Below are 27,463 nucleotides of genomic sequence, written 5' to 3' on the forward strand. Positions count from 1 at the left end.
AGAAATAGATTGGAGTAAGCTGAAGGGCAGCTATGGGAAGAAGAACTAGGGTCCCTTCATTTGCCAGCACAAAAACAACTCCAGGGCCCACCAGCTCCCTCAGCTGGGGCTCTGGTGCCATAGTGGGTGGGGGGCTGTCTCTCTTTCTCTTTCTCTCGCTCTCCCTCGCTCACCCTCCCCCAAGCCTCCCTTCAGGGCCACAAAGGGGGGACGGGGAGAATAAACCAATGGAAACCAAGCCCAGAACGAAATGCAAGAGCTGCTCAGCCTAGCCCATTTTGCATTTGTTTTGGACTTGCGAGGAGAGGAGGAGAGGTGAGTGGGGGAAATGAAATGTTATGTGAGCAATTTTTAGTCATGGGGTGGTAATGATCACAAAACGTGACGATGGCAGAAGACTGCACGCAGGGTAATATTTTAGAGGGGGGATTGTTCATGACCACAGAAAAATGGCTGACGTTATAGGTAGCTTCTTCTGTCTTAAGGTTTCTGCCAAAATTGGGGAATGTTTTGAGGAGTTCTTGCCAATTTCCCTCGAGTGACTAATCCAATCAAATGCAAATCCCCCACAAGGGCTAGAAAAGTAAATCTCAGGTACCTGATCACTCAGACCACCTGAAAAATTTGTAACAGGGTTATTGGGTTGTGGCTGTTGTGGGTTTTTTTAAAAGGAGGGGGCACCCTGCCTCAATTTCTTCCTGCCACCACCTTCGACAGCCTTGGCCCCTTCCAAACTGCCGCTGAATGCGGCAGCCCGCAAGACACAGCGGCTTAAAGCAGAGATCGGATCAGTGCTTTTCTGTAGATCAGTCAACAATGTGGTCAAAAAATGAAACCAAAAAAAGCAACAGAACTGAAAGGGGTGCCACGGGGGCACGACTGCCTGCAAGAAGGGAGTACAGTTTGTTATATTGCTTACAATGCAGTATTTTATCCAGCCTCTTCCCGCAAAGGACCTGTAAACCGGACTCTGTTCCAAAACCTTCCTCCGCTTCCAGTTGTCTGGGCAATGTACTGGCACTGCTCTGCTGGGCTGTCAAGAAAACTGGTTTAGAGACACGGCTCTCGAGTCAGAATCTCCCCTCTCGTTTCAGCCATGAATGTTTCAGCTCTTGCTTTTTGCGCATCGTAACAGGGAGGAACATGCCCTACTACAGTAAGGGTGGCTGGGGATGGAAGGGTGTCCCTTCTGCTGCTCAATACCAGTTTGTCATAGAGCAGGATTGTGGCCAACTACTGGGGCTGAGTGAGGAGGGAATGAGCTGGAGGGTCCTTTTCTAGACAAAAAACAAGAGTGTGCAGCTGGAACCAGCAGGGCTGTGAGCACAAGAGCCCAGAATTGCATTGGCCGCGGGAAACAAGTTTCTCCTTCCCCACTCGCTACAAGCCCTTTAAAGAAGGGGGCAGTAAAAGGTAAAGACACAAAGGGAGGGGGTGTCCATGCATCTACCACACAACAGCCACCACCAGAAGACACACCCTTGAAAGGCACAGGTTGTATCACTCAAACTTATGATGCAAGGTGGTATGGATCAACACAAGAGATTGAAGCCGGGCTCAGGGCCCCCTCTGGCAGCAGGGCACCAGTACCGTAGGCAATGACAGAAGTGCCCAGGAGTAGGCATTTACAGGCTTCTGGAGAGCAGGCAGGCAACTCAAAAAAGGATCTGACTCTTCATCTCTGAGAGCCCCAGAGGGCTTCAACACTACGTCACTTGTGCCACCTGGAAGCAGAGGGGAAGTCCTTCGGGTGCCTTTTTCTCAGGGAAGCTACTCGCAAAAAGGTTAGGAAGTGCAACGCAATGGCTTTGCTGGACGGCTGGACAGATGCAGCACAACACGCAGGCAAAATAAGGGCTCCCTTACCGGCGAGCGCGTCTGAGGCTGGGTGCTCATCGTCTGAGGGGCCTGCGGGTACACCAGCGTAGTCGGTGCGGCGTTCTGTCCAGAGGGGTAAGGGGCCTGCCATGGGAGAGAGAAGAAAGATGGTTAAAGACATGACAAGCAACGGCAACCGGGATGGAAACTGCCTTCCCGCTGCTGCCTCAACTCTCAACTAGACTTACACTTTGTACCTTCAGACATACGCCATTGATGCAAAAGCCCGGATACAAGGAACTAACCTTAACTTCAGGTTTTCAACAGTTAGGGGGTGTCTACTACCTCACTTAAAAGCAATGGTTATCTTGAAGGCACTTAACTGCAACATTTGCCATGTTGGGTCAAGAGCAAGAATCTGTCCAGCCCAATGTTTCATCTCCTGAATGATGCTGGGGGGGGGGGGGGCTGAACCATGGCAGAGATAGCTGTCCTCTGTGTCTGCCAGCAGTGCCTGTAGGCCAAACCATTTGCTTCTGAGACTCTATACACCAGGTACTCCCACCCTGCTGGCTTGCTCACCTCACTGACACAGAATCTCACACACCTCATCCTCCTCCCTGCTGGATGGCTCAGTGGCACACCTAGCGCCAGAAATGTTTTGCTAATTCATGCCAAGAAGCAGCAGAATATTCAGCCCATTACAATTTTCATCAGGAGACTATTTGGCTCGAGAAAAACATTTCCGGATTTATGTCACAGTGATGCGACTGAGGCTTAGTGCCTCTTTATAAGACAGGACAATGGCAGCTTGCACATCTGACACCCACACAGTTTTAGAAGACTTTAAAAAAGAAGCTCTACTGTTGCACATGACTCTATGTGGCCAGGAGTTAAATGCACCTTCCCTTCTTGCTCCCATTAACAGTCCAAGCCTCCTTGTAAGACTACAGCAAACAGCCCCATTCCCAGGCCCCTTGGTTGCTCCAGGGCCCTGTAGAGGAGGAGATAAGGCCCTTTGCAAAAGGCAGCAACACATAAAGCAGGTAAACCTCTTGCAGCCAGTGAAGTCTAAGCAATGACACCTCAACTGTCATTTCACAAGAAAAGCAGTGCCTTCTCCTAACAGGCCCCTGCGTTAAGGCCAGCTTGTTGGTAGGAGGGGAAGCCTGCCCAGCAACAGAGCTCATAACACAGGCTGGAGGACCCATTCACATAAGCAAGCAAACTCCCCATCACCCCATTTCAACAGAGGCAGCCCACTCAACAGAACACCACACCCTGAGCCCCAGAGCAGTCCTACAGCTTAAAGCAAACTGCAGTGCCAGAGCAGCATACCCTTCCTCCATAGCCAGTTTTGACACACAGGCTATGAAAGGAAAAGTTCTTCCACCAAGCAGACTGGCAGAGGAGGCTCAGTTATCTATCCTGGTTGTGGAGGATGAAACCTTCCTTCCACTGCAGCTAACACAGGACTCAAACAGACTGATGGTGGTAGAGAAATGGAGTGATCTATCCCTCCTCCGTTAGTCCATTCACATGCCTGAACAGAATTCCCGGTCACTTATGGCTACCAGGCTAGTGCTTAACTGCAAGGCTGGTACAAAGGGTAAGCCAACTGACAACTGTATGCAGGTTGCCTGTGCGTGCCAGGCTCAATCCATAATTGGTCTCTGGGTGTTCAAACAACTGCCAGGTTTAGAGCAATTCCTGTTGCCCTTCCATCAGGGCTCACCAACCCATATGCCCCCTAAAAGATGCTATGGACACCTCCATAAGCCATTGCTCAATTCTGCCCATCCTTCAAGGCTCTCACTGAAACATGTGACACTTGCCTTTCTTCCATCCCAGCTGAATGGGATAATTATCTTGCCTACTGATCTCTGCTTGGCACAGAAAGATGAATGCACATGAGAATTTTAATCGGCTTATTTGTCTGAAAAGTGGTGGATCATTAAAGTTTATTCTGTTCAGCATTTTATGATTTGCCTGCCAGATGCAATGAGAGAACCAGGGAGTGGATCATTCTAAAATTCAGGGAGATAAAATACTGCTGTGCATATGTGTGTGCGTATGCGAGGTGTGTTTTTTGTGCACAGAGGTACTTTTTTTTTAAAAAAAGAGTCTCTTATCATCAGGTACATGTGACTACAAACACTCAAAGCAGGGCATAAGGCAGTCATTTGGCTCATATTGAATGCAGAATTCCAAGATGGACCAGGCTAGGTTTCAAAGTCAGCAGCTCAAAACTGTGAGATCTTGGACCTCAAGAGTACACAGCTGAACAAAGAGATCAGTGGCAGAAATGTGGTTAAACACAATTAGTAACACCCTCTTAGGTCCCTAGTCGGAACCCATTGCAATGCTGCAACCCAGCCTAAAACAAGTTGCAACAGCAACAGTACTACCACCATACAAATAAATGGCAAAAAAAGAAGTGGGTACCCTAATGCCATTCTGGGCTAAGGATAGGTGCTGAATCTGAAAAGGTTGAATGAAAACTCCTCCTAAAAGGGGTGTGTGACAATGAATCATACTGTCCTCCCCTTATTACAGTCAATAGATTAAAGTTAAGTGCAGCTTTCTGAGACCGGGTGGATGTTGGTCCCACCTTAGCACTGGACAAGCCCAATACTCTGGAAGGGACTCTGGAAGTCATCTAGTTTAAGCTGCTGCTCAAACAGCACCCTATTTAAGAAAAGTTACTACAGGGTATGCACAGATACTCAGAAGCAGTTTGCTAATTAAAACATGCCAGAAAAACAATCACTACTGTAGTGAGAGGCAAAATCCAAAGCAGGCACCTAACCACCTTCCAGGCTGGTGGAAGGGAGGGGCAACAGAGGGCAGCCAGGGCAGCCAGAAGCAGCAAAATAGCATTTTTCAGGAGCTGTTCAGTTGCATGGCTCTGGGGATGACCAGATGTTTGAAGCCTGCAACTGTCTTGTTAGGGGGAGTGAAATGGCAAATCAGACAAAGATGCAGCAAGGTCACTTAGGAAGCAAATTTTGGCTCCAGTCAGGAAACATTCTGCCCATGAAGCACCCCTAACTTTTGCCAGCCTCGCTGCATCAAGCCCACTGCAATGACTCAACAACCCAATCTCTTCTCCAATTCACTGTCTTTGTCTTGGAGTACATCAGCAAGCGGCAATTAGCAGCCACATTTCTGAGTCCAATTTCAGAGCCCAATTAGCTGGACCAGAAGGGCGAGATGAAAGTTCCAATGTAATCCTGGGGAGCCAATCAGGGTCTGGCCTGGGGTGGGAAGAAGTGCTTCCTGCCATGCACCAAGAGCATTCCCTGCCACAACAATCTGTATCCAGGTTAACTCCAATTCTAGCCTGTCCAACCTCAACATCTGAGGGTTGGGACATTTTTTTTTTTTTTAAAGCAGTGATTATTTCTAAACTTTACAAATGCTGTAGCACCGTGAGACACAGCAATGAGTGATGACTACAATTTGCAGAGCACTTCCCACATTCACACCATACATTCAAAGCAGGATTCTTTGGGGGAGGCCATATGCTTCAAATGCATGGTGCAGATAAGCCCATGAACATGTGGACTTAAGGAGGAGGAAGTTATTTGTGCAAATAAAAGCAATTACTAGACAAAGTGTCTAGCGCTCCTCAACCTTTTCACGGGAGGCAATATTAACTTAACAGCTTAAACCTTTAAGAAGTTCTCTTCTCCTAGCAGCCAGGCTCATTAACAGCACCATACTGGAACAACTTAGAGGGGGATTTTCTGACAAACTGGAACAACAAAGTGTGGCAAACTGCATTTGTGGGAAAATTAAATAAAACTGACACAAGGCCTGAAGCACAAAGACTCATTTGGAATCAAATGGAACAGTTTTGTTTATGTATATGGCTAAAAATGAAAACAGAGGACTTTCCTCACGTTACAAAACTTTGGTTAACTTAAACGGTTTATCACCTTCTATACAAACAGTAGTCTGGGATAAGAAGCTTACATTATTTGGTAGTTATTTTGTAAGTACTGCTTAAACACCAGCATTCAGATATATGTATGTAGATGCTATATGTTTGAATGAATTTAATGAAGAAAGAAAGGAAGCAGCAGCTGCCTCTTCCCGAGTCAGCCAGCTGGTTCATTTAACCCAGGGCTGTCTCCTCTTACTGGTGAGGACTCTGCAGGGTCTCAGGCAGAGAAGGGTGACCCCCAGCCCTGCAGAGACTGGTGAATATGGGGCTTGATGCAGGCAATGGGTGTTCTTTGCCGCCAAGCAATGGCACTTCCTCCTTCCTACCTTATCTCGGAGTAAGAGGTATGATAAAGGAATTCTTATGTGTTTCAAGTTGTCAAAGAATCCTCTCACCATGGACCTTCCCCCTCATTCAACCCCCACCCTCTGTTCCTGCCAGCTGAAATAAGCAAACAACAACAAGGGGAGGATTATTTTTATCTGCATTTCGAAAGGAGTTAGACCTGCTGTGCAACAAGATCCCCCCCCCCCGCCCTTGCACTAAATGTGCCAGGAATAAACAGGCGAAAGCCAGGCTCACGTCAGGGGGAGGCTGAGAAAATGCTGAGTCACGCACAGCTCTTGCGCTTCCTGCTCTGAGCAGCGGAGTGGAAATTTCTGCCTCAGCGCTGTGAATTCTTTCAGCACCCTGAGAACTTTCCGTGCCCACAGGAAGTCACTTGCCAGGTTAAATGCTGGGTGCATCTGAGGGACCACCAAGGAAAGACATGACAAAACCAGCAACACCTCACACCCTTACACAATCCCAGCTCTGAAATGTCCCATGGATGAGGACAGGCTTGCAGTCCCTGGGAAGGGTTAGGCCAGAGATCACTCTCACAGCATCTCATGAGCAGGCCGGACCCGGAAAAGGTATGGTTCCACTCTCACCACCTTAATGCATTTGGCAATTTAATCCTACTTCTAGCTACAAGCAACAAGGCCCCTGGGTATTTCGTGCTTTCCTTCGAAGGCCAGCCGTGACCTAATGACACTTAAAATAGCTGCCTTAGATTTCAGAAGGTCTTTATGAAATTGTTGCCAAAACAGCTCCCTGGAAAAGCATCCATAGTCCATAAGATGGCTCAGTGGCTTCAAAGCTCCTTAAAGCCACACCTTCTCCATCCGTCTACACAAAGTTCCACGGAGAGCTATTTATATAAAATATAGATATTCTCTGCCTATCAATTCTGCATGCAGAATGTAAGCCAGCGCTAGCAAATGCTTCATTTAAGGTTCTCAAAAGAGGGATTCTTTTTTCTTTTCTTTTTTAGGGAATGGAGTGGACCACATATCAAAATATCAGTCCAGCTGCAAGTGTTTTGCTTTTTAAAAGAAGCAAAAAGAGGAAGGCTGCATCCTGTGACTGCAGAGCTAAACTTCTCTGAGATTATTCCTCAGCCTAGCAAAGGACACTGCTGGTGATCCAGGGCAAAAAGGAAGAAGACTAGCATGTCCTTACATGAAGTGGCCCAAGAGACCTTGGCTGGCACTGCTGCACGTTCCCATCTGTAGAGCTTCCTTCTAAACACAACATGCTTTTGAGTCACATTATGAATTAAAGCAAACCCCCATCTCCTCCCACTCCATTGATGAATTGCCGCAGCAGGCACAAAACAAAATGCTTTTGGGCACTGGGGACAAAAGGACAACAGTCAACATGACTTTTCCTCAAAAGCCCACACTGAAAATGACATCCCACATACTGTTTTCTATGGCAGCACACCGATGACAGCGTATTACATCATGCCATATTTACATGTGATATGGGATCCAAGACACGCTGCTTTCTTAAAGCAGAGTCTACCATCAGGAAGTGCTGTGGAAGGCTGAGCAAAGAGTTGGAAGAGACCCTGAGGATCATCTAGGTCAACATCCTGCAACGCAAGAATACGCAGCTGTACCTTACAGGGATTGCCCCTGCAATCTTGGCATTATCAGCACCATGCTCTAACCACACTGTTACAGCCAAGAGGGAACCAAGCTGTAGAGAACTCTGGAAATGCCTTGCAGGAAAACATGACTCACTTAAGGCACCACATAGGAGAACGCTACTCACCAAAGCCTATGGCACAATTCCTAATGCCGTTTCCACTACTACTATACTTTACCCAGCCAAATGGGACAGGAAGGGGACAATCCTAGAGTAAGCCACATAGGAAAAGGCAGCCAAGGTCACAAAACTCCAGAGTCATGAGTGGGTGTGGAATTTCTGAAATTCAGAATCTCTTCATTTCGGAAGGCAAATTGCTGGTTCTGGGCTACCTGAATATTAAACAAAGTCTAACTACATTCTTGGGAGTTAAATAATAAACCTCCTATTCATGAAAGCTTAGAAAACTGCAAAAACCCTTTCAAGTAGGACAATAAAAATATTTTTCCAGAAAAGCACCATGTAGATAGGGGACGTTTTATTCTCTGCCACTCAGAGCATCATCAGTTGGGCCAAGAAAACTCTAAATCAAGGGGTAAAACACTCAGATACTCAAGTGGGACACCTTTGCAAGAACTCAACAGGGCTGCACGACTATGTTAACCACAGAACAGCTTTGTTACAAAAGTTAAATGTCTTCTATGACCCATTCTCTGTTAACCCACTTCCCTCCCTGTCCATGTCTTACAGCACCACTTCTCTATTCTCCCTTTGTGAGCCTCTCTTTTCCCCTTTATGTGCCACACCATGTGCTTCTGGATCCAGGAAGACAAAAGGAGCAACACAGAAGTCATGATGCAAGCTGCATTTTCCTGTCCCCACCCCTTTGGACCGCTTTCAATGGACCTTGGATAGCTCTCCACGGCTCCCACACACCAACACATCATAAAGGTTTGGAACCGAAACTTTCCTATTTTAATTAAACACCTTCCTAAAGGAAACATTTTGAACCTGAGCAATGAGTGAGCGCCAAACCAAGTATAAGCGACTTTCAATGCAAGACCAGCCCTCCCTCGGCACTGCCAAACTGAGGTTAGTGCGAAAAGCTTCACTTTCTGACCTCTTCACATGCAAAATCCCTTATAAGCAATCCTGAATAAAGGGTGTGGAGGGAAAATGGAATCCCTGCTGTTTGAGGGACAGCCCAAGTAGTCAAGAGGGTGGCACCCAATGCTCATCCTACTCAGAGTAGACCCACTGAAGTTAATGGGTATGACTAATGATAATTAATTTCAATGGGTGTACTGTGTGTAAAACAAATGTTGGACACAACCCAGAGTGTATGGGGGAGGCAGATGTGGGCCGACAGGTACAGCAACTGCCAATGGCTGGGAACACAGGTGGGCCTTTAAAATGCTAAGCCACCATCCTCAGACTGGACACGAAGCTAAGACTCTCACCCTGCACATCTACGCCTACTCCAAATTTGAAACTGCCATAGAATTTAACACTTTCCAAGACAGAGCAACAGCTTTGAAGCAAAAAGTCCAGATGGCATGGTAAGATGCCTCAAGGGCAAAATACTGAATGGAGCTCCTCCATACATCTCAAGTTCTCAACGTGTTTTTAAGGCTCCCCATGAACATTCCTTCTGCCCTGAGTCTTCCACGCCTTTGCAGGAGGGGCCTCCCCTGTAAGCCACAATGGCCCCACCCTAAATGAGATCTCCACCCATTAGAAAAACAAGAGCCAGGCTTTTCCAGCGGGGCATCACTTAACCTTTTTTTTTCCTCTTGTCACTCACCATCCCACATCCCAGAATCCTTTGCACCAGTTCCCTTGGATCTTCAAAAAGACTGCTGGCTCTTGGGTGGGGTGGAAAGCTTCTGTCCCTCCTCCCTCCTGGCTGCTGGAGCGAGAGTGAAAGAGAGCGACAGAGTAAGAGAGAAAGAAAGAGAGTGACAGAGAAAGAGACAGAGAGAGGGGGAGGGGGGGTGGGGAGGACGAGAATGATGGTGGGTGGGTGGGGGATGGACAGGGGTTGGCACATCTCCACGTCAATGCTCCGTTCTCTCTCCCCTTCTACCAGGCTGATGGGAGCAGATGCATCCCCTCCAACTTCTCAAAATACTTTCTACACACCTGGATGGGGATGACCTCCCTTTCTACCTGCCTTTTTACAATGGGCTAAATGAACAAAAGCATCCCAGGGACATTTCTACCCATTCTTCCCCTACTCTAGGACTAGGGAATTGTTGTCAGCAGAGCTTGGTACTCTAGATAAAAGGGTACCTATTAGTAGTGACCTGTCCTGTCATTATGCTCTGAGTGGCTTCAAGTGCAGGACTCTGCTAATCTCAAAACAGCAATGTGAAAGGTCTGTGGACCAGTTGCCATCAATTCTCAAAGCCCCCTGCAGGAGACCAGCTCCTTTGTTTGACACCCCCCTCTCCAAGTCTCCTGTGAGGTTGCAGGGATCTGAATGGGGAAACCAAATGGATCTATGCAGGCAACCATTTTTACAGAACAAGCTACTATGTGCTTCAGTAAGACTGCCTCTCCAGGGGGAAAACGAAAAAGTGGAGAAATACGATCAGTTATCAGAGACAGGTGACCAATACATTTTCCTACGATCAGCACGCTACACTCATGACAACATCCCAAAGATGAATGTACAAGACTTTATATATTCTTATGCCATGTATCAAAAATGTGAATTACTTTTGGTAAATTTAGGCCTGTGCCCTGGAAAGAAGCAAGAGTGCATATCCTGTTAACAACTGAGAATACGGGCAAAATATTGGTTAACAATTGCCTTAAGCCCTGAGTGGGTGAGCAATGGACCCCCCCCCCTTTTTGTAAGTGGAGGAAGCGGTGGCATTCAAAATTATCTGGATCCATCAGAGAAAGATCTATAACAAATGAACAAGAAGTGCCTCTTGTTGGCAGACAAAGAATTGCAAGACCTTCTGAGGCGAGGAGGACACCCCTTGCTTTTGTTTAGAATCAAACTAAGAAGACTAGCAGACTCTGTGCAGGGCTGACCTGCCAGACTTGGACGTGACTTAAGTTCAGGTAAGAAATCTGGAGAAGGCGTTACACAATCAGAGGTGCAACATTCTGGAGTGACTTTCTGTGGAAGAACCTCACTGTACTCAGGACTCAACTGATAAATTCGTAAGGAATATTTGCAGTTTTTTCTGATGCCTGGAGGTGGGAAAAGGTTGTGGCTTTCATCTCTCTTCTGGAATACTGGGGATTGACACAGGAGTTGGAGGTCGTGGAGATGCAGCTGGGCAGGGTAGCTGTTTCTGGTGCCCACAACAGTTACTACAGTAGCCACTCCACAACTTTCAGAGCACTTTTTGTCTTCTTTGGTTAGGCTCTTAACACACAAGACTACACAAAATCCTTTTCTATCAATAAACTTGGCAGCAAGTTTTGAGCTGAACTGGTGGGGTGTCATGCCTACTGTCACATGATGCACATGTCAAGTCCACTGGAAAAGGTGCAACAACTTGAGTGACTCATGCACTGTCTGGCTGGAGGAAACAGATGCAGAGGGTTCTCTCATGCCTGTATAAAAAAAGGTCAACCTCGCCTCACCCCCAATTCCTCCTTTACTAAGGAACCAAAATGGGGCCCTGCATCACGCTTGAGGGTCTGGAAGTTATCATGGGAATCAAAGCAGCTGATTATGTTCCAAGTAGGATTTCAAGCACCAGCTCATCTGTCCGAGAACCAAGACTTCTAGTCTCATGCAGGAATCTACAGAAACAAAGAAGGGGCCGATGCCCCCTCCACTTGTATGCTTCTGAAAGCTCCCACACACTCTGCCTTGAGGCATCATTGCCAAGGAGGCCTTGGTGCTCAGCAGCTCACTGCCTGAAGCTGCCACAGGTCACATTGCCTAGGCATGAGGCCCACATCTGCGCTACCTTTGCTAACTACAAATACATTCCTCCTCTGCTTTGCCACATCATCCCTCGTCTCTTGGAAACGTTTTGAGGAATTAAGTGATTAAAAACAAGTTATGGTTTTCAATTATCTAAATTCCTTGTCCACGTGTATTATTTTTACTGTGTCCATTTTCTCTTTCAGCACATGCAACGAGTGCTGGTCAGAAAAGAAAAATGTACCTGCCTAAAGGCATGTTATTAAAATCACCGCCACTTAGCAAAAAAAAGCGCTTAGTCTGACACGAGAGGCGTCCCTGCCAATTTCCAATTGAGGGGGTTGGGGTGGGGAGCGCCCTAAAGGGAACCCCTCTCCTCTTCCCCTATCCTTGGCCAGCAAGAGGAAGAGCAGCTCAAGTGAAAGTAGCATGCAGACCAGGGTTAGCACTGCGCAAAGCCAAGATCTCACCCACACCCCATAAACTTATAGAAAGGCAACTCAGACCTGAGAAGCAGGCGCCAAACCTTACCTGGGTGAGGCTTGGGGAGGAGGCATGTCCTGGTGGCGTTGCAGCAAGGGATGGGTGCCCCTTGCCTATTTCATGTGCAGAGTAAGGGGAGGGGGCAGGAGGGCCTGGCTGTCTCGCAACCTGCGTGACCTGTGAGGAGATAAACTGTTAGTAAAACCAGAGATTAGTAAAGCTCCCTCCATGGGGGTTCATTTACATGCTGAGGCTACAGACCTGGGGAGGAAAAGGAAGCGATTCATCCTTTGGCTCACAATTAGCTACCACTGGATACACTCACCGTCTCTCTGGCCACCCGTAAAAAAGGACAGGGAGAGCAAGAGGCTGCAGGAGCAGAGCTTGTTCACACGCCTTATCTTGCATCTCAGAACTTGAACACAGATGAAGGGTACATCTCTAATGGCAAAAGGGCGAGCCTTTCACCTGGTCAACATTGCCTTGCTTTGAGAAATCTTTAGAGCTTCAGTAACGAGAAGGCACTTATCTTTTCTTGTAAAACTTCCCATTATTTCCCAATGCATCCCCGTCCTTGGCACATGCTCGGTCCGTATCAAGCATCCAATGGAAACAGGTGGCTGGCAATTATTTTGGAATTTGAGAGCCAGTGTGGTGTAGTGGTTAAGAGCGGTAGTCTCATAATCTGGGGAACCGGGTTTGCGTCTCCGCTCCTCCCCATGCAGCTGTTGGGTGACCTTGGGCCAGTCACACTTCTTTGAAGTCTCTCAGCCCCACTCACCTCACAGAGTGTTTGTTGTGGGGGAGGAAGGGAAAGGAGAATGTTAGCCGCTTTGAGACTCCTTAAAGGGAGTGAAAGGCGGGATATCAAATCCAAACTCTTCTTCTTCTTAAATTCCTATTTGGCCCTGAGACACACTCAAAGAGGCTTCCCCCAAAAAAGATAAATCCTACAGTTTGTAGCCAATGCTAGTCCTACTCAAGAGTAAAGCTAATGAAGTTAATGGACACAACTGATTTAGGTATACACTGAGTGAAACTTAGCTGGATGCAACCCCATAAAATTGTACTGAAGGAGCACTAAACACAACCCTCATTGCAAGTCAAACAGCAGCACTCTGAAGTGGGCACAGAAATCACTCAATGCCTGGCAGAGAAGAAAGACTGAAAGCAGGCCTGAAGGTGGTCTCCTTAGAAGGAAGTCCTAGGACACCTGATGATGCAGGTGAAGAAGCTCATCTTCCAAGAGGCGACAGAGCTGGTAACAGCAGCTCTCCCCATTTGATCTTTCACTCGCGGACTGGAGAAGCAACTTGGGAAAGGTGCTCCTGGAGAGATCCAGAGCCCAGGCTGTGCAGGGCCTGATTGGTCCAAACAATTGGAACAATTCAATATGAAGACATCAAGTTTTAATATTTTAAATCCCCAAGGAAAGAGATACTAATTTGAAATCACTCGGTTCAACTAACTTTCCCAAATTTTACTTTATTGTTATTATTTACTAGATTCTGAGTAACTTACAGTATATTTAAAAACACAGGGTTGTCTCCAACAAAGTCCTACCCAGAGTAGACCCACTGAAACTAATAGCCCTAAGTTAGCCGTGCTTATCAATTTCAATAGGTTTACTTTGAGTAGGACTAATATGGGATACAACCCATAAGCATTAAGCAAAACATATTGTACTATCAGCACATTCACACAGAAACATATGCAATTCATTAAAAAATAATCATAATATACGAACCCACCCTTCCACAGCAGAAACAGAAAGCTTTGGCAGCACGCTAACAGATTTTGCAAATCATGCAATTGCAATCAGTGGCTGTGAACTATCCTTTACCAACCAGATATTTAGGACTACAAATCCCATTTTCCACAGAGAGCTCCAGCATGACACAAGAGCTTCAGTCCAAAATTTCTACAGGGCACAAGGATGGTGACGGTCACTATAAACAAATTAATGCATGTTGGTTTGCAACTAAATGAAACTTTTAGACTACCTACCTAGTAGCATACATAAAGGAAAACCTTTTGTATCTGCTCAGAGGCAATAAAGGTGGGGAGCAATTGCAAAAACACTGTGATTTCTGTGTGGTTCTATATACACAAGCGAAGATACTAAGGGAGAACACTGAAAGGCCACAAACCAGTTGAATGAGATGCCCTGGATTGTGGGCCAAAGTCCCAGAACTGCACAGTAGCAAGGCAGGTAATTACTGAACAAAAACTGCTTTTCTCCACAACATTTGGCTGCTAGAGTCATAAACACACATGAATTTACTGTAACGACACATTACTTATTGAATCATACTTATAATGCTTGGCCTGAGAAGTCAAAACACCCCACCATGGAGTTTCCTTTTGCACAGAAAAATGGGCTTTAATTTAGTGTATAAGAGAGAGGGTCATGGGCTCCAGTTTTAAGAGAGTAGGGCACAATTTAATCCCACAGCATGCAAAACAGGGCAAAAGCCTGAGTCCTAAAATTTCCGGTTTGAAACAGTTGTGAATATTAACCTAAAGCTGAAGCTGACAGAAAATGCACATCGCCATAGATGTCACCTGATTCAGGAGTGCCCTTAACCCATGGGTAGGCAGCCTAAGGCCAGATGCGGCCCAATTGCCTTCTCAATCCGGCCAGCGGACAGTCCGGGAATCAACATGTTTTTACATGAGTAGAATGTTTGCTTTTATTTAAAATGCCTCTCCGGGTTATTTGTGGGGCCTGGCTGCTGTTTTTACATGAGTAGAATGTTTGCTTTTATTTAAAATGCATCTCTGGGTTATTTGTGGGGCACAGGAATTCGTTCATTTCCCCCCAAAAAATATAGTCCAGCCCACCACATGGTCTGAGGGACAGTGGACTGGCCCACAGCTGAAAAAGGTTGCTGACCCCTGCCTTAACCCATGAAAATTATTGTCATAGGAAGTGTAACAAAATAATAATGCTTTATTTTATATTTTTGTGGACTGCTCAGAGGTTTTCTTACAATCAGGTAGTATATAAATTCTCTTAAATAAATAAATATCTCCAACACAAACAAGAATACGTAAGTCTATTCTCCATATCCAGATCAATGTATCATCTTGTCTGGATTCAGTTTCTGCTTTGAACACTGAAAACCTGTTCGAAACACTGCTGTAAATTTTTGTTATATTTTTCATAGCAGAATGCAAGTATAGTAAATAAGTTGTTCTCTTATTGTAAGATTATTCAGTTAAATTAAGTGGCTAATTAAGAAACTTGTGCTTGTGTTTTCTGTAATACAGAACCTTACCTTGAGCTCCCTGCCCCCCCATTGGAAATGTACTTGAAATTAATTCCACAATAAATACAAGATCGGATACATTAAAGTGCCAGGAAGAAGGCATTATCCTGAATGCCACCCTTCATTACTTAACGGATCTCTCTCTTTCAGTATTTTCTCTTGGGGAAAAACTCCACCCACCTGTACCAACACCAGCTTCTACCCAAAAGGAGAAGCAGAATTGATACAAATCCAAAAAGGACAGAAAAACACTGCTGAGGGTTTTGCAAATGCCACTTTTATGAGTTAACTCCGCACCGTTTGCCAGTAAAAACAGGCTTTTCTCCACTGGGGGAAGGCTGCAAATCTGTAAATGGGATCTTAACTTTGCAGCTTTGCAGGGACAAAGCAAGACTGGGCTGCCTTTCCTGCCAGCCGGCCCTTTGTGATCTGACAAAATGGCTGTCTGGGTAGGAAGTCAATGCAGACTGGGCCAGAGGAATAGTGCAGCGTGTCTGTCACTCTTGATTCCATCACAAAGTGTGAGAGATTCTTCACCTTAGGGATGCTTCTGCATTCTACCCTGAAAACCTATTTCAACAGCCCTTTAAACACCCAAACCACCTAAGATTAGAAAAACAACAGCTGAGAGGAGGAAGGCAGTAAGGAAGCTCCACAAGAGAGAGGCCCTCCAGTCTCAAGAGCCCAGCAGGAAGCAAGAATTACCAATAGTTCTATTTCCCCAAAGCTGAGGCATCACAGGAGCAACGGCTGGAAATGGTCCCAGGAGCTTCTGTCTGTGTGTGTTTCTATGCTGACAATACCTAGGAGAGCAAGAAAAAGGACACAAATCCCAAGACCCTCATGGAGCTCAAACTAAGGAGCTAAAGGAGGCCCTAAAAAGATACCCAGCCTTTCGGCTGCACCGCCCAATCTCCTGAGGTAGTCCTGGCTGTTCCCTTCAGAGTCATAGAACTGCATAGAACTGACTGGCTACCAATTCATAAAAACCAAAAGTGCTTTTTGTTGGGAAAGGAAAGCTGCTGCTCACCTAAGGGGCTCACTGGCCACTAGCAGAAGCACTGGCAAAGGTGCTCTTTGGGGAGAAATCATAATGGGGAGAGGTTCCCTCTCTTTCGCTTATTTCAACTGTGTCAAGGTGGCTGATCAGAAACAAGGAGACCCAAGACAGGAGGCAGAAACTCTTCAAGAGACACTTCAAACAATGCCAATTAACACATCTGCTTCAGAGGCTGCATTGCCAGATTCCTTTTGAAGAGAGGTGCTACCCTAAATGTTAGCACCTAACTTATGTGCCTCTTTGATCAGAAATTATGCACATTTTGCAGGTATAAAGAAAAACCTAGAATCCAGCCAGCATACAAACTGGCCCTTCTTTTAGAGCACAGCACTGCAGTTCAGTAGCAGCAGCAGGAAAGGTCTCCTCTGTTCTGCTTATGAAGCGGCAAGAGCTGCTTAGATCACAAGAGACCAAAGTTTTTGAGAGGATGCTGGAGATTATTGCTGTGCCTTTGTTTAAATGACACCCATCTCTTAACAAGGGGCTGTAAATCCTTTGGCTCAGATCTTCAGAGCTCTACAAGTCAGTCAGCTTTACCAGTTACCTTCTACAGCAGGTGTAGGGAAATTCTCTGCATCTGCTCAGGGAATAAGGAGGCTGGGCTGGGAGAGGGCAATGGGCAGGGCCTACATTCAAAGTGGGCAGGGCTAAAGCAGCATTCATAGAATCATAGAGTTGGAAGAGACCACAAGGGCCATCGAGTCCAACCCCCTGCCAAGCAGGAAACACCATCAGAGCACTCCTGACATATGGTTGTCAAGCCTCTGCTTAAAGACCTCCAAAGAAGGAGACTCCACCACACTCCTTGGCAGCAAATTCCACTGTCAAACAGCTCTTACTGTCAGGAAGTTCTTCCTAATGTTTAGGTGGAATCTTCTTTCTTGTAGTTTGGAACCATTGCTCCGTGTCCGCTTCTCTGGAGCAGCAGAAAACAACCTTTCTCCCTCCTCTATGTGACATCCTTTTATATATTTGAACATGGCTATCATATCACCCCTTAACCTCCTCTTCTCCAGGCTAAACATGCCCAGCTCCCTTAGCCGTTCCTCATAAGGCATCGTTTCCAGGCCTTTGACCATTTTGGTTGCCCTCCTCTGGACACATTCCAGTTTGTCAGTGTCCTTCTTGAACTGTGGTGCCCAGAACTGGACACAGTACTCCAGGTGAGGTCTGACCAGAGCAGAATACAGTGGCACTATTACTTCCCTTGATCTAGATGCTATACTCCTATTGATGCAGCCCAGAATTGCATTGGCTTTTTTAGCTGCCACGTCACACTGTTGGCTCATGTCAAGTTTGTGGTCAACCAAGACTCCTAGATCCTTTTCACATGTACTGCTCTCAAGCCAGGTGTCACCCATCTTGTATTTGTGCCTCTCATTTTTTTTGCCCAAGTGCAATACTTTACATTTCTCCCTGTTAAAATTCATCTTGTTTGTTTTGGCCCATTGTTACAACACAGTTGCTATTCTCATCACATTTTTATTTATTGTATACATTATTTATATAACTGACTTTTTCTTTTTTGTTGTAATTGTATTTTGACTAACCTGTACTTTTATGGACAAATAAATAAATAAATATGGAAGGAAAACTGAAATCTAAATACAACAAACACTGTAGTATTCTGGTGAGGGAGAACCCACCATTCTATATCTGTCTTTATGGTTTGCAAAAGCTATCCAGACTTCTCAGGCCAATAATTATAAATGATACAAAGTCATTGGTTGCCTTGATCATTGGCCTCAGCCCTGTATACCTGAAGGAGCATCTTCACCCCCACTGTTCAGCTCAGACAGAGGTCCAGCTCCAAGTACCTTCTGGCAGTTCCCTCACTGAGAGAAGTGGAGCTACAGGGAAGCAGGCAGAGGGCCTTCTTGGTGGTGGCACCCTACCATCAGATGTCAAGGAGATGAGTAACTATATAACCTTTAGAAGACATCTGAAGGCAGTCATGTATAGGGAAGTGTTTTAATGTGTAATGTTTTATTATGTTTTTATATATGATGGAAGCCGCCCAAAGTGGATGGGGCAGCCCAGTCACATGGGTGGGGTACAAATAATTATTATTATTATTATTATTATTATTATTATTATTATTATTACAATACAGTCATAATTACAATTTATTATTATTATTATTATTATTATTATTATTATTATTATTACTACTACTACTACTATTTGCTTGTCATGGGACACACAGACTGACAAGCTGTCAAAGACACCAGAAGCCAAGTGATGTATTTTGCCAGGATTGTTCAAGGTGCCTGTATAGGTGATTGTGTACTGTGTTCCTAAATTGCACCCTCCAGTTACCAGAGCTCTGTCATGTGTTCAGCTCTCAAATTATGACTATTTATCATTCTACCAACCAAAAAGGAGGGAATTTACTTTCCATCTCACAGTGGAAAAAACAATGGCCCCCAGTAACTAACACCCCACACTCTGGGTATTTGTAACACATGCATGTTTTCTCAGAAGTTACGCAGTCCTTGAGAAAGATACCTACCAAAGACTTTGGAAGATCTACTTAAGTTATTTCTGTATTTTTTCTAAAATGCAATTTAGGAAATGCACAAGGATACAACATAGGTCACATTCACACCATCCATTTAAAGCACATGCCCCCCCCAATAAACATGGGAACTGTAGTTTACCCCTCCCAGAGCTACAATTCCCAGCACCCTTAAACTATAATTCCCAGGATTCCTCAGGAGAAGCCATGTGCTTTAAATGCATGGTGTGAATGTGACCTCTGTAATGAAAAAATAAGCAGTGTCGGTGGCCATCTGGGCTAGTTCATTAGCAGTGGGTCTCACTGCCTTGATGCTCATATCGTGCCTTTAAAAAAATGCAGCATTTTTCTCACAGCTCAGCAACAGTCACACAGCCAAATAGCCCGGCCTCCTGACCCACATCTTTGGCATAAACCCAGAGTGGCTAGATCAGCTAATCCTTCCTAATCTCTTTTCTGGAAGAGTCACTTCACTGTGGGCTACCTGTTCAGAAGCCAGGCACAGAAGACACCTCTTGGGCATCCACCCATTATGGGCAAAGAATGGCAAACACACACACAAACACACAGAACCCACAAGGCACCATTTGAGGAGCAGCCTTTAACTGAGCTCCAGTACTAGAACGATTTAGCACCACAGTCAATATGTGGCAGACTCTTTCATTCTTGCCTTCCATAAGAACTCATTCCTTTTTTAGTGCAACTCCAGCAACTATGTTAAAGAGCACCCAAAAGACTTTAAGAACTTTTGCAGCTTATATTGAGGAGTTGTGATTGCACTGCAAACATGTTATCTGAATCAGGTCTCACCTGCCAAAGATACTGGGCAGAAGAGGCCTGAATGAGGGCATCTTCCTAAACCAGCAGTTTCTGTTGAGAAAGATCAACTCTGAATTATTCATTTGCTTATTTTGAATTAAACAAGTGGTTTTAAAACAGAGCTGCTTTTCTAAATGAAGATTACACACTTGAGTCCCAGGATTGTTCTGTGGCTGGAGGCAGCTAAACTTTCCACACAGCCCCACAAAGCTCTAAGAGCTCATATCCAGTTGATTAGCTGCAGGAGGAAAAGCAGTTAAGTTACTTAAGCGAACCACAACTACACAGGAACCAAAGAACTTGGCAAAACTGCTGGGGAATACTTACAGTGCTGTACACAGCTGAGACGGTTGGAGTGAAGATTCGATCCTCCAGGGGCTGCTGCACAGGTCCCCGGGGGATTCTGTAAAGCAGCAAATCAAGGAAAACACAAAAGTCTAGAGGAAAGTGTGTTTGGCAGGAAAGAAACATGTGAAATCCTTTGCCCATACTAGCATAAAAACAAAAGTTTTTACCAAATGCCAGAAACCACAATGAAAAGGGGCTCACATTCAACACTGCAGCTGGAATAATTTCTACGGCCGAAAACTAGCTTCCCAGAAGATGTGACCAGATACAGTAAAACAAAATCAATAGACCTGAGTAAATGAGAGATCTAAGCTGAGAGTTGTAACAGACGACCCAATTTTTATTTTCAATATAAAATGGCCACCCTCTTTCAGTCACCCAGGAAAACAGCTTGTCAGCTGCAGATCCGTCTGACGGAGGCCAGGCCTGAGTCTCCAACAATGCAGGAAGAAAGAGAGAGAGAGTGCATTTATGTCGCTGGCATTTCACTCTATTAATCCTTTTCCCTACTTAAAAGCAGTTCTGGGAACTAGAATTCACTTCTTAACAGGCTGAGAATTTTGTAGCTTAAAGGAAAGCTGCCTTTGATTGGCTGCCCTAAACTTGCAATTAAAAGAGCTGCAATAATCCACAATATCCACACTGTAAATAAAGGTGTAGCAAAAAAGGGTTTTTTTTCTAATGCCACAGAAGGATAACAATAAACGGTTTGGTAAAATAAAATATATGTGATTCAGCAATTAGAATCCTCTGCAACAGAATTAAGCTCTCTCATAAATTACTAGTTTCCTTCTTAAAGCAGTGTGGTCACTTGCTAAGAGGTTCAGAGGATGAATTTCTGCCAGCTTATAAAGAACTTCCTATCAACACAAGGAGGCTCCCACACTCATTATGAAGAGAAGAATGGTCAGGCAAGAGAGGAAGGAAAAAGCGTGTTGTCCCTAAAATTGCCTCAACTTAAACTGAGCTCCAATTAAAAACCAAAAAAACAGGCAGTGTTTCTCTCTAGAACAGCATGCTTCCATCAGAGTGTGGTTCAAGTCCTGGAGATCCAGGGCAGTAAACACCAAATTGCAGATTATCACTCTTTCGAAAAGCACCAAAAGATAATATTACTACTCAAATGCAAGCAGCTAGACCACTCTCCCATAAGGTGCCTGTCCTGTCCTGTTGCTTCTGTGTCTATTCTCCCTTAAATTTTATCAAACCACAAAACCAGAACCTATCCAAGGCATTTGAAAATCCCTGACAACAGCAGCAGCTGACCTCACACAACCGGAACTGGGACCTTTGCACTCAGCTAAGAGACAATGCTGGTTTCTACACACCATCCCCAGGAAAAAGAACCTGACAGGGAGGAACTCTGTGGCCTGGAGCTTACTGAGGTGGTGGTAGCTGTACGAACAGTCTGCTACAGTGGAGAGAAACCACACTTACAAACCTTCTAGAAATAGTTAACAAGCGAGGAGTCAAGTTTACCGGAGTGTAAAGAACACATCCTGAAGGATGAAAGCATGGGAGACAACTGCTCACCCTGGTTGCCCACGAACATTCCTGCCACGGCAAACAAACAAACCTTCATGTTGGGATACCACAGGACTTGCTGACTTATGTGGCAATGGACTGAGCTCTGCAAACCTTGTGGGGCTCCCCTCCCACCTCCTGGCATGAGATAAAGTCAGGCCCTCATCATTCCAGAACTATGAACACGCAACATTTCCACAAAAGCTCCACTGCAATTTGAACCTCACCTGGCAAGGGGCCAGAACTTCCCTTCTGCCCCCGCCCCTCCTGCATGCTGGCTTGGACTAATAAAATACACCCCTGAGATCTTGACGGCAAGCCAAAATCTGCTCTGGCTTGTTTACACAGCTGCATGCCCCGTCTAGCACCACAGGGCAACAGACAAGAGTGAGGCAGAAGCATCACCTAGCCATGGCTACTTTGCAGGAGCCCAGCCAACAGAACCCTTCTAAACTCTGCTTGGACATGAGCCTCTACTTGTTTGTGGACAGGAGTCACAAGAAGCTTTAGGCAGCAACGTCTGTTACCAAGGGGGAACCCTGAGATGCCACCCACACGGAAGGAGGGCAATGTGGCCATTTTTCAGCACAAAACACCTCCCAGCTCTGTTGGGATAGCAACAGCAGTGCCACTCCTTTGTCTCTCCAATTTAGATATCTGAAGTCGCCAAAGAATGTGGAGCCTTATCCCTACACAGTCCAAAATTTAAAGACAAAGCAGGATATAATGATCAAAGAGAAGCAGAGTGAGCGGCAGCCTTTCTGAACCAGGCGCCTTTCAGCTGTTTTAATAAGACCATGCCCATCAGCCCCAGACAGCAAAGATTCAAGCCAACTCACCTCATACACATTGCACTGGTGACCTTCAGGCTGTGAGTTTGGAAGAAATCCGAGAACAGAACCCCAGTCTCACTTCATGAGGTTCTCAAATACAATCCCACACAATGGTAAGTTGGATTAGAAAGTTCCATGCCGGTCCCTAGTAAGGAAGTCCATTTCTGACAGAGCGACCGGTTCACCGGCTGCCTTCTGATCATCAAGAAACAGTAACTGGAGCCGACAAACAAGGCACATGCCTTAAAAATAAGGAGCCCACCATGTGACGTATCACATCACAAAAAGCAGGGCAGTGACAGAGCAGAACACGTGCCCTCTGTATTTTGAAATCCAGGCTACATGATCCTTGCTTAATGTACACTATTTATTAGGAAGTCAAGAAATGGGCTGAACAAAACAGCCTCTTTCCCCTGCGGCCAAGCACTGCTCCTGCTTCGTATTCCCCTTGCATGAACTTGCATTACACCCACATACAAAGCAGCCTCGGCACTGACCAGCTTCCTTCTTTCTCTGCTCCTTGGAGCAATTTCCAAGCTACAAACACTGGCAAGGTTAATAATCAAAGTCGTTCCAACTATGAAGACAAATAACTCACAGTTAAGCTTTGCTTTTTTAAAAAAAGGCAGGGAGCGCCTTCACTGAGAAATTCAGAATACATTTAGCAAACTGTCAAAGAAAGTGGAGCTCAGATACATGTTACAATGCAGCAGCAGCTGGAGCTGTTTTTCCAGAGGTTCAGGACCCAGGAGGCCTACAACCAAAGGGAGGTGGGGGGAGGTGGTAGGCTAGCTACACAGACCCGTTGTCAGGTGACCATCCCTGATCTGACCAGGCAGCACAGACTCAAGCAGCTACAATCACCTACTTGGCTGCAGGTCTTTATAAACATTTCAGCAGTGCCTTGAGACGTAGCAGCGGCACCAGAAAAAGGGGGTGGCAAAGCACTGTCTGGGGGTGTGGGAAGCATGTGGAAAGAGTCTTTCTAGCAACAAGGAGGGGGCAAGCTACCTATCTTCTTCCCCACTGGTGCCACATATGATAGGATGAACCCACAGGAAAGTGGCTCTCAAAGAGCTATTACAATGTGTGAAGGACACCTCAGGATACTGCAAAAGCAATATGCCCTTTTTAAGGGATTTTAATGCATTTTCGAGGGGCCCAGGTGGCGCTGTGGGTTAAAGCCTCAGCACCTAGGACTTGCCGATCGAAAGGTCGGCGGTTCGAATCCCTGCGGCGGGGTGCGCTCCCGCTGCTCGGTCCCAGCGCCTGCCAACCTAGCAGTTCGAAAGCACCCCCGGGTGCAAGTAGATAAATAGGGACCGCTTACCAGCGGGAAGGTAAACGGCGTTTCCGTGTGCGGCTCTGGCTCGCCAGAGCAGCGATGTCACGCTGGCCACGTGACCCGGAAGTGTCTGCGGACAGCGCTGGCCCCTGGCCTTTTAAGTGAGATGGGCGCACAACCCCAGAGTCTGTCAAGACTGGCCCGTACGGGCAGGGGTACCTTTACCTTTACCTTTTAATGCATTTTCACAAAAGCAGCTTCTAAAACTGGGGTTCATAGCCCATGGTAACTTCCCGGTGTAAGCTGAGAAACGCAATTGCTGGAGCATACCAGACAGAGGGGTGGGTAAACACTTGAGTCAGTGCAGGAAGGAGGACTTCCTGCTTCCCACTAGCAACCGTTCACCTTGCACTAGAAAATATTGGGGCTTATCTACATTAAATAACAGAATTTTAAAAACCTGAGAATATAAACAAATAAACACCAGAGAAGGAACAGATGATGCAAACCCTCTTAAATTAAAATGGTTTTAACCAGGCACCAGAAACTCAGCAGGGACAGTAGCTGCCTTGACTTCTATTGGGAGGGAGATACACCGACCTCAGCCCACAATACTGAAGAGATGGCTTCTTGCTGTCATGAGTCATGCTTCTGGTCCATGGGGGATCACTAACAGCATTCTTCCAGAAGATCTCAGTGACCAACCTGGGGTGTATAGGGGAAGGCAGTCCTTAAGGTATTGTGGGCCTAAGTTGCCCAGGGCTTTATATACTAAAACCAGAACCTCGAACCTGGCCCAGCTACACTTTCGAACAGCACCTCCCCTGCACTGATCCTATGTTACTTCAGATGACGCCTGGGAGAAACATATTTTGTCAAAGGATAGGAGAGTTCTTGCTTAAAACAGACACACACCTGCTTAACAAGGCTTGCTATGCCAGGAATACCACGCTAAATTCACTTCCTGGATTGTGCACAAGAGATTTCATTTCTATACCAGGGAATTCAAAAAGAGATGGCACCTTGCAGAAAGTGAACTGTTTTTCACATAGCAATCATTTCTAGTCATTAAATACCTGCCAGCCATAAAAGATTAAACTAAATTCTAGTACTGTTTATTAATTAGATGCAAGGAAAATTAATTATTAAACTGATGGAGGGTGTCATCATTCATGCCCCTGCATTCTTCCACAGGAATATAACAACCTAGTAGATCGGGCCAGCGAACGATCAAGCATCCTATCCCCTACCAGACACCGCAATGGGAAGCCTGCAAGCAAGACCTGAACACAACAGCAACACTCTCCCCACTTGAGATTCCCAGCAAATGGTATTCAGAGACATGCTGCCTGCAAGAGTGGAGGTAAAGCATATCCATTAGGGCTAGTTGCTGACTCACCAGCAATCTGTTACTTGAGGACAAAGAGGAAAGGGACAGTAGCAAAAAATGGCAAAATGCACACATGGGAACTCAACACACACACACACACACACACACACACAAAATTGTTTTGCTATTTAGCAATTCAAACTAATATAATCAGAGTGCCAGGCCACCTGGCTACACCACCCTAGTACTGCAAAAGCCTACAAGGAGCAGACCTATCAGAATGACTTAGAAGATCCTAACACTGCTTGTGGAGATATCTGCCATTCAAGTCTGGTAGACTTAAGGCTTGTGATACAAAGGCTCAAAGGAGTGTCACTCCTCAGCTACCATGAACCCCTGGGATGGGGTGGGTTTTATACCCACAAAAATTAAAATGACAACTTTTCAAGCCCATCATTCATTGTGAAAGGGCAGAAGCACATTGTCCAGTGGAAGTCACTTAAACCAGCAAGCGCCTTGCCTCCGTGGAGAGGATTACTACTGATCAGGGCATAGACCTGGTTATGGCAAGATCAGCCAAATATCTGTTCAGGAGCACCGCTTCCTCTCCAGAAGGATGCAGAAATATGAATGGAATATACCCCTGACTCTTGCTACAACTGTGCAACATTCATTAACAATCAGAGGAGGGAGCAGGGAAGGGAAACTTGGGAGCATTAACAAAAGCTCAGGGCCTGAAAGAACTCTTTGTCTCCCTGGTCAATGCCAGTCTTTTGAATGGCAGAGCACAGAGCAGAAAAAGAATGAGGGAGAAAGGGAGGGGAGGCAGGGAGGGAGACCCACTGGGCCAGCTCTTCAGGGGACATCTCCTCAGCTGCCAGGCAGAAAAGGACTCTTGCATGAGCATCACACGGCCTCCCAAGCAGCCAGAAACACAGGCATTGTCCACTCACAAGCACAGCTTGATAGAACCAACACATTTTGCTCTTGTTCCGCTAGGGAGCTCACATTCCAGGAACAGAACGCCCTATCCTGCATCAAGCCACAAAGTGAAAAGTGAGGAAAGCAAGCGACAGGAAATGTACAATCCTGACCTTTTCTTCATAACCTGGGAACGTTTTCTTCATCTCCTTCTGGAGAGATTTGTGAAAATACATAATGCAAGACTCCAAGAATTAAGCGCCATTTAGAAGCAAATTGTGGTGTTAACAGAGACTGAGTCTGACCAGAATACTTTAAACAACAAAACATTGAGATCGCTGAGTGTCACCACATAAACCCAGTCCTTCTAGCTCAAAGAAATAGCTTCAAAAAAATGTCAAAAGGCAACGTGTAAGTCTAGTTTCTTCTGATTAGCATTCACGCCCAAGGGTACCATTTAAAAAACCAGGTCCCTGCAATTATTTGACTGCATTCCAGAGGCTCTGTTCACAGCCGAGAGAGGCTTAACCCCAGGCCATCCTAAGAAGAGCTTAAGGTTATGAATTCACCCCACAATTTCTCTTCATGACCTCACCACTAACACCTTCAGTTAAGAATGATAATGAAACCTAAAATAATAAGTTCCCCACTGTCCTGGGTCTTAAAATAAAGGAGCATGCTAGGCAAAGCCAGTTACGAATGTGACTGCAGTTCATTTCAAGGCACAGCCTTGTGGCTTCAGCAGCAGTTGTAAACATCTATTGGCCACATCTGGACTTCATGCCAAGCTATAGTTTAGTGACCTCCAGGTTCACATGCTCCACTGCTGCTCTTTGTCCAACATGGTTTTTCCCTTCCACTTTTGCTTATGAACTGATGTTGCTCTAGACAGACAAACAAACTCGACTTCATGTTAACTATGGTTTGTTTCAAGCATGCCTCCTCTTGGCCACATGGGGGTGGGAAGAGGAATGGGGAGCATGTGAGCCTCTGGCTCATTCACATGCTCTTGCAACCAGTGTTAGAAACTGAGATATGAAAGGTGGAGCTAAATGGCACCTTAAACCTAGGTTATGGGCACAACGACGGATTTTTTTAAAAGAAAAAATAATAATACAAAGCTGAAAATGAATAAACTGAAGCTAAAATATTATGTTCATTTTTCACATGGTGTAGTCCTTCCCCTGCCCACCCTCCTAATATTCTTAAGAGGGTCTTTCTCCAGTCTTCAGAGAATAGCTGGAAGTGGGGAGGCAGAAAAAAGGTCCTCCCTTCCTTCCACTCTGCAGTTTTAATCTGAAATCTTAGGTGCAGTCTTAGGTGAAGTCAGAAACTGCTCATGCTAATGAAATTCCTTGTCGCAAAATACGCCTAGGACAATGTGAGTTTCGAACACTGCTTCCAACTTGTAGCTGTCCAGGTGTTCTTGAAATTCAGCTTCCATCATCCCTTATTATTGGCATGCTGACCAGTACAATAACTGGAGGGTGGTGG

At 45.7% G+C, this 27,463-nt stretch overlaps 1 protein-coding gene across 28 annotated transcripts in view; it reads right to left on the reverse strand.

Annotated features, from left to right (window-relative positions):
* Positions 1 to 27,463, reverse strand: part of EIF4G3 (eukaryotic translation initiation factor 4 gamma 3) — a 77,070-nt gene that overhangs the window by 40,909 nt on the left and 8,698 nt on the right. For 7 of the 28 annotated variants that reach the window (XM_079986691.1, XM_079986699.1, XM_079986695.1 and 4 more), the window contains exons 2-6: positions 20,056 to 20,131; positions 12,108 to 12,251; positions 9,486 to 9,590; positions 1,867 to 1,962; positions 920 to 1,033 (exon numbers count right to left, since the gene is read on the reverse strand). In XM_079986691.1, coding sequence (XP_079842817.1) covers positions 920 to 1,033; positions 1,867 to 1,962; positions 9,486 to 9,488 — 213 coding nt within the window. In that variant the 5' untranslated portion in view covers positions 9,489 to 9,590; positions 12,108 to 12,251; positions 20,056 to 20,131. Of the gene's footprint in view, positions 1 to 919; positions 1,034 to 1,866; positions 1,963 to 9,485; positions 9,591 to 12,107; positions 12,252 to 20,055; positions 20,132 to 22,439; positions 22,646 to 27,463 lie in introns of those variants that run through there. The other 21 variants (XM_079986693.1, XM_079986680.1, XM_079986692.1 and 18 more) reach the window with 13 other exon arrangements.

Source organism: Podarcis cretensis (assembly GCF_951804945.1).
Source record: "Podarcis cretensis genome assembly, chromosome: 8".
In the NCBI taxonomy this organism is placed as follows: domain Eukaryota; kingdom Metazoa; phylum Chordata; class Lepidosauria; order Squamata; family Lacertidae; genus Podarcis; species Podarcis cretensis.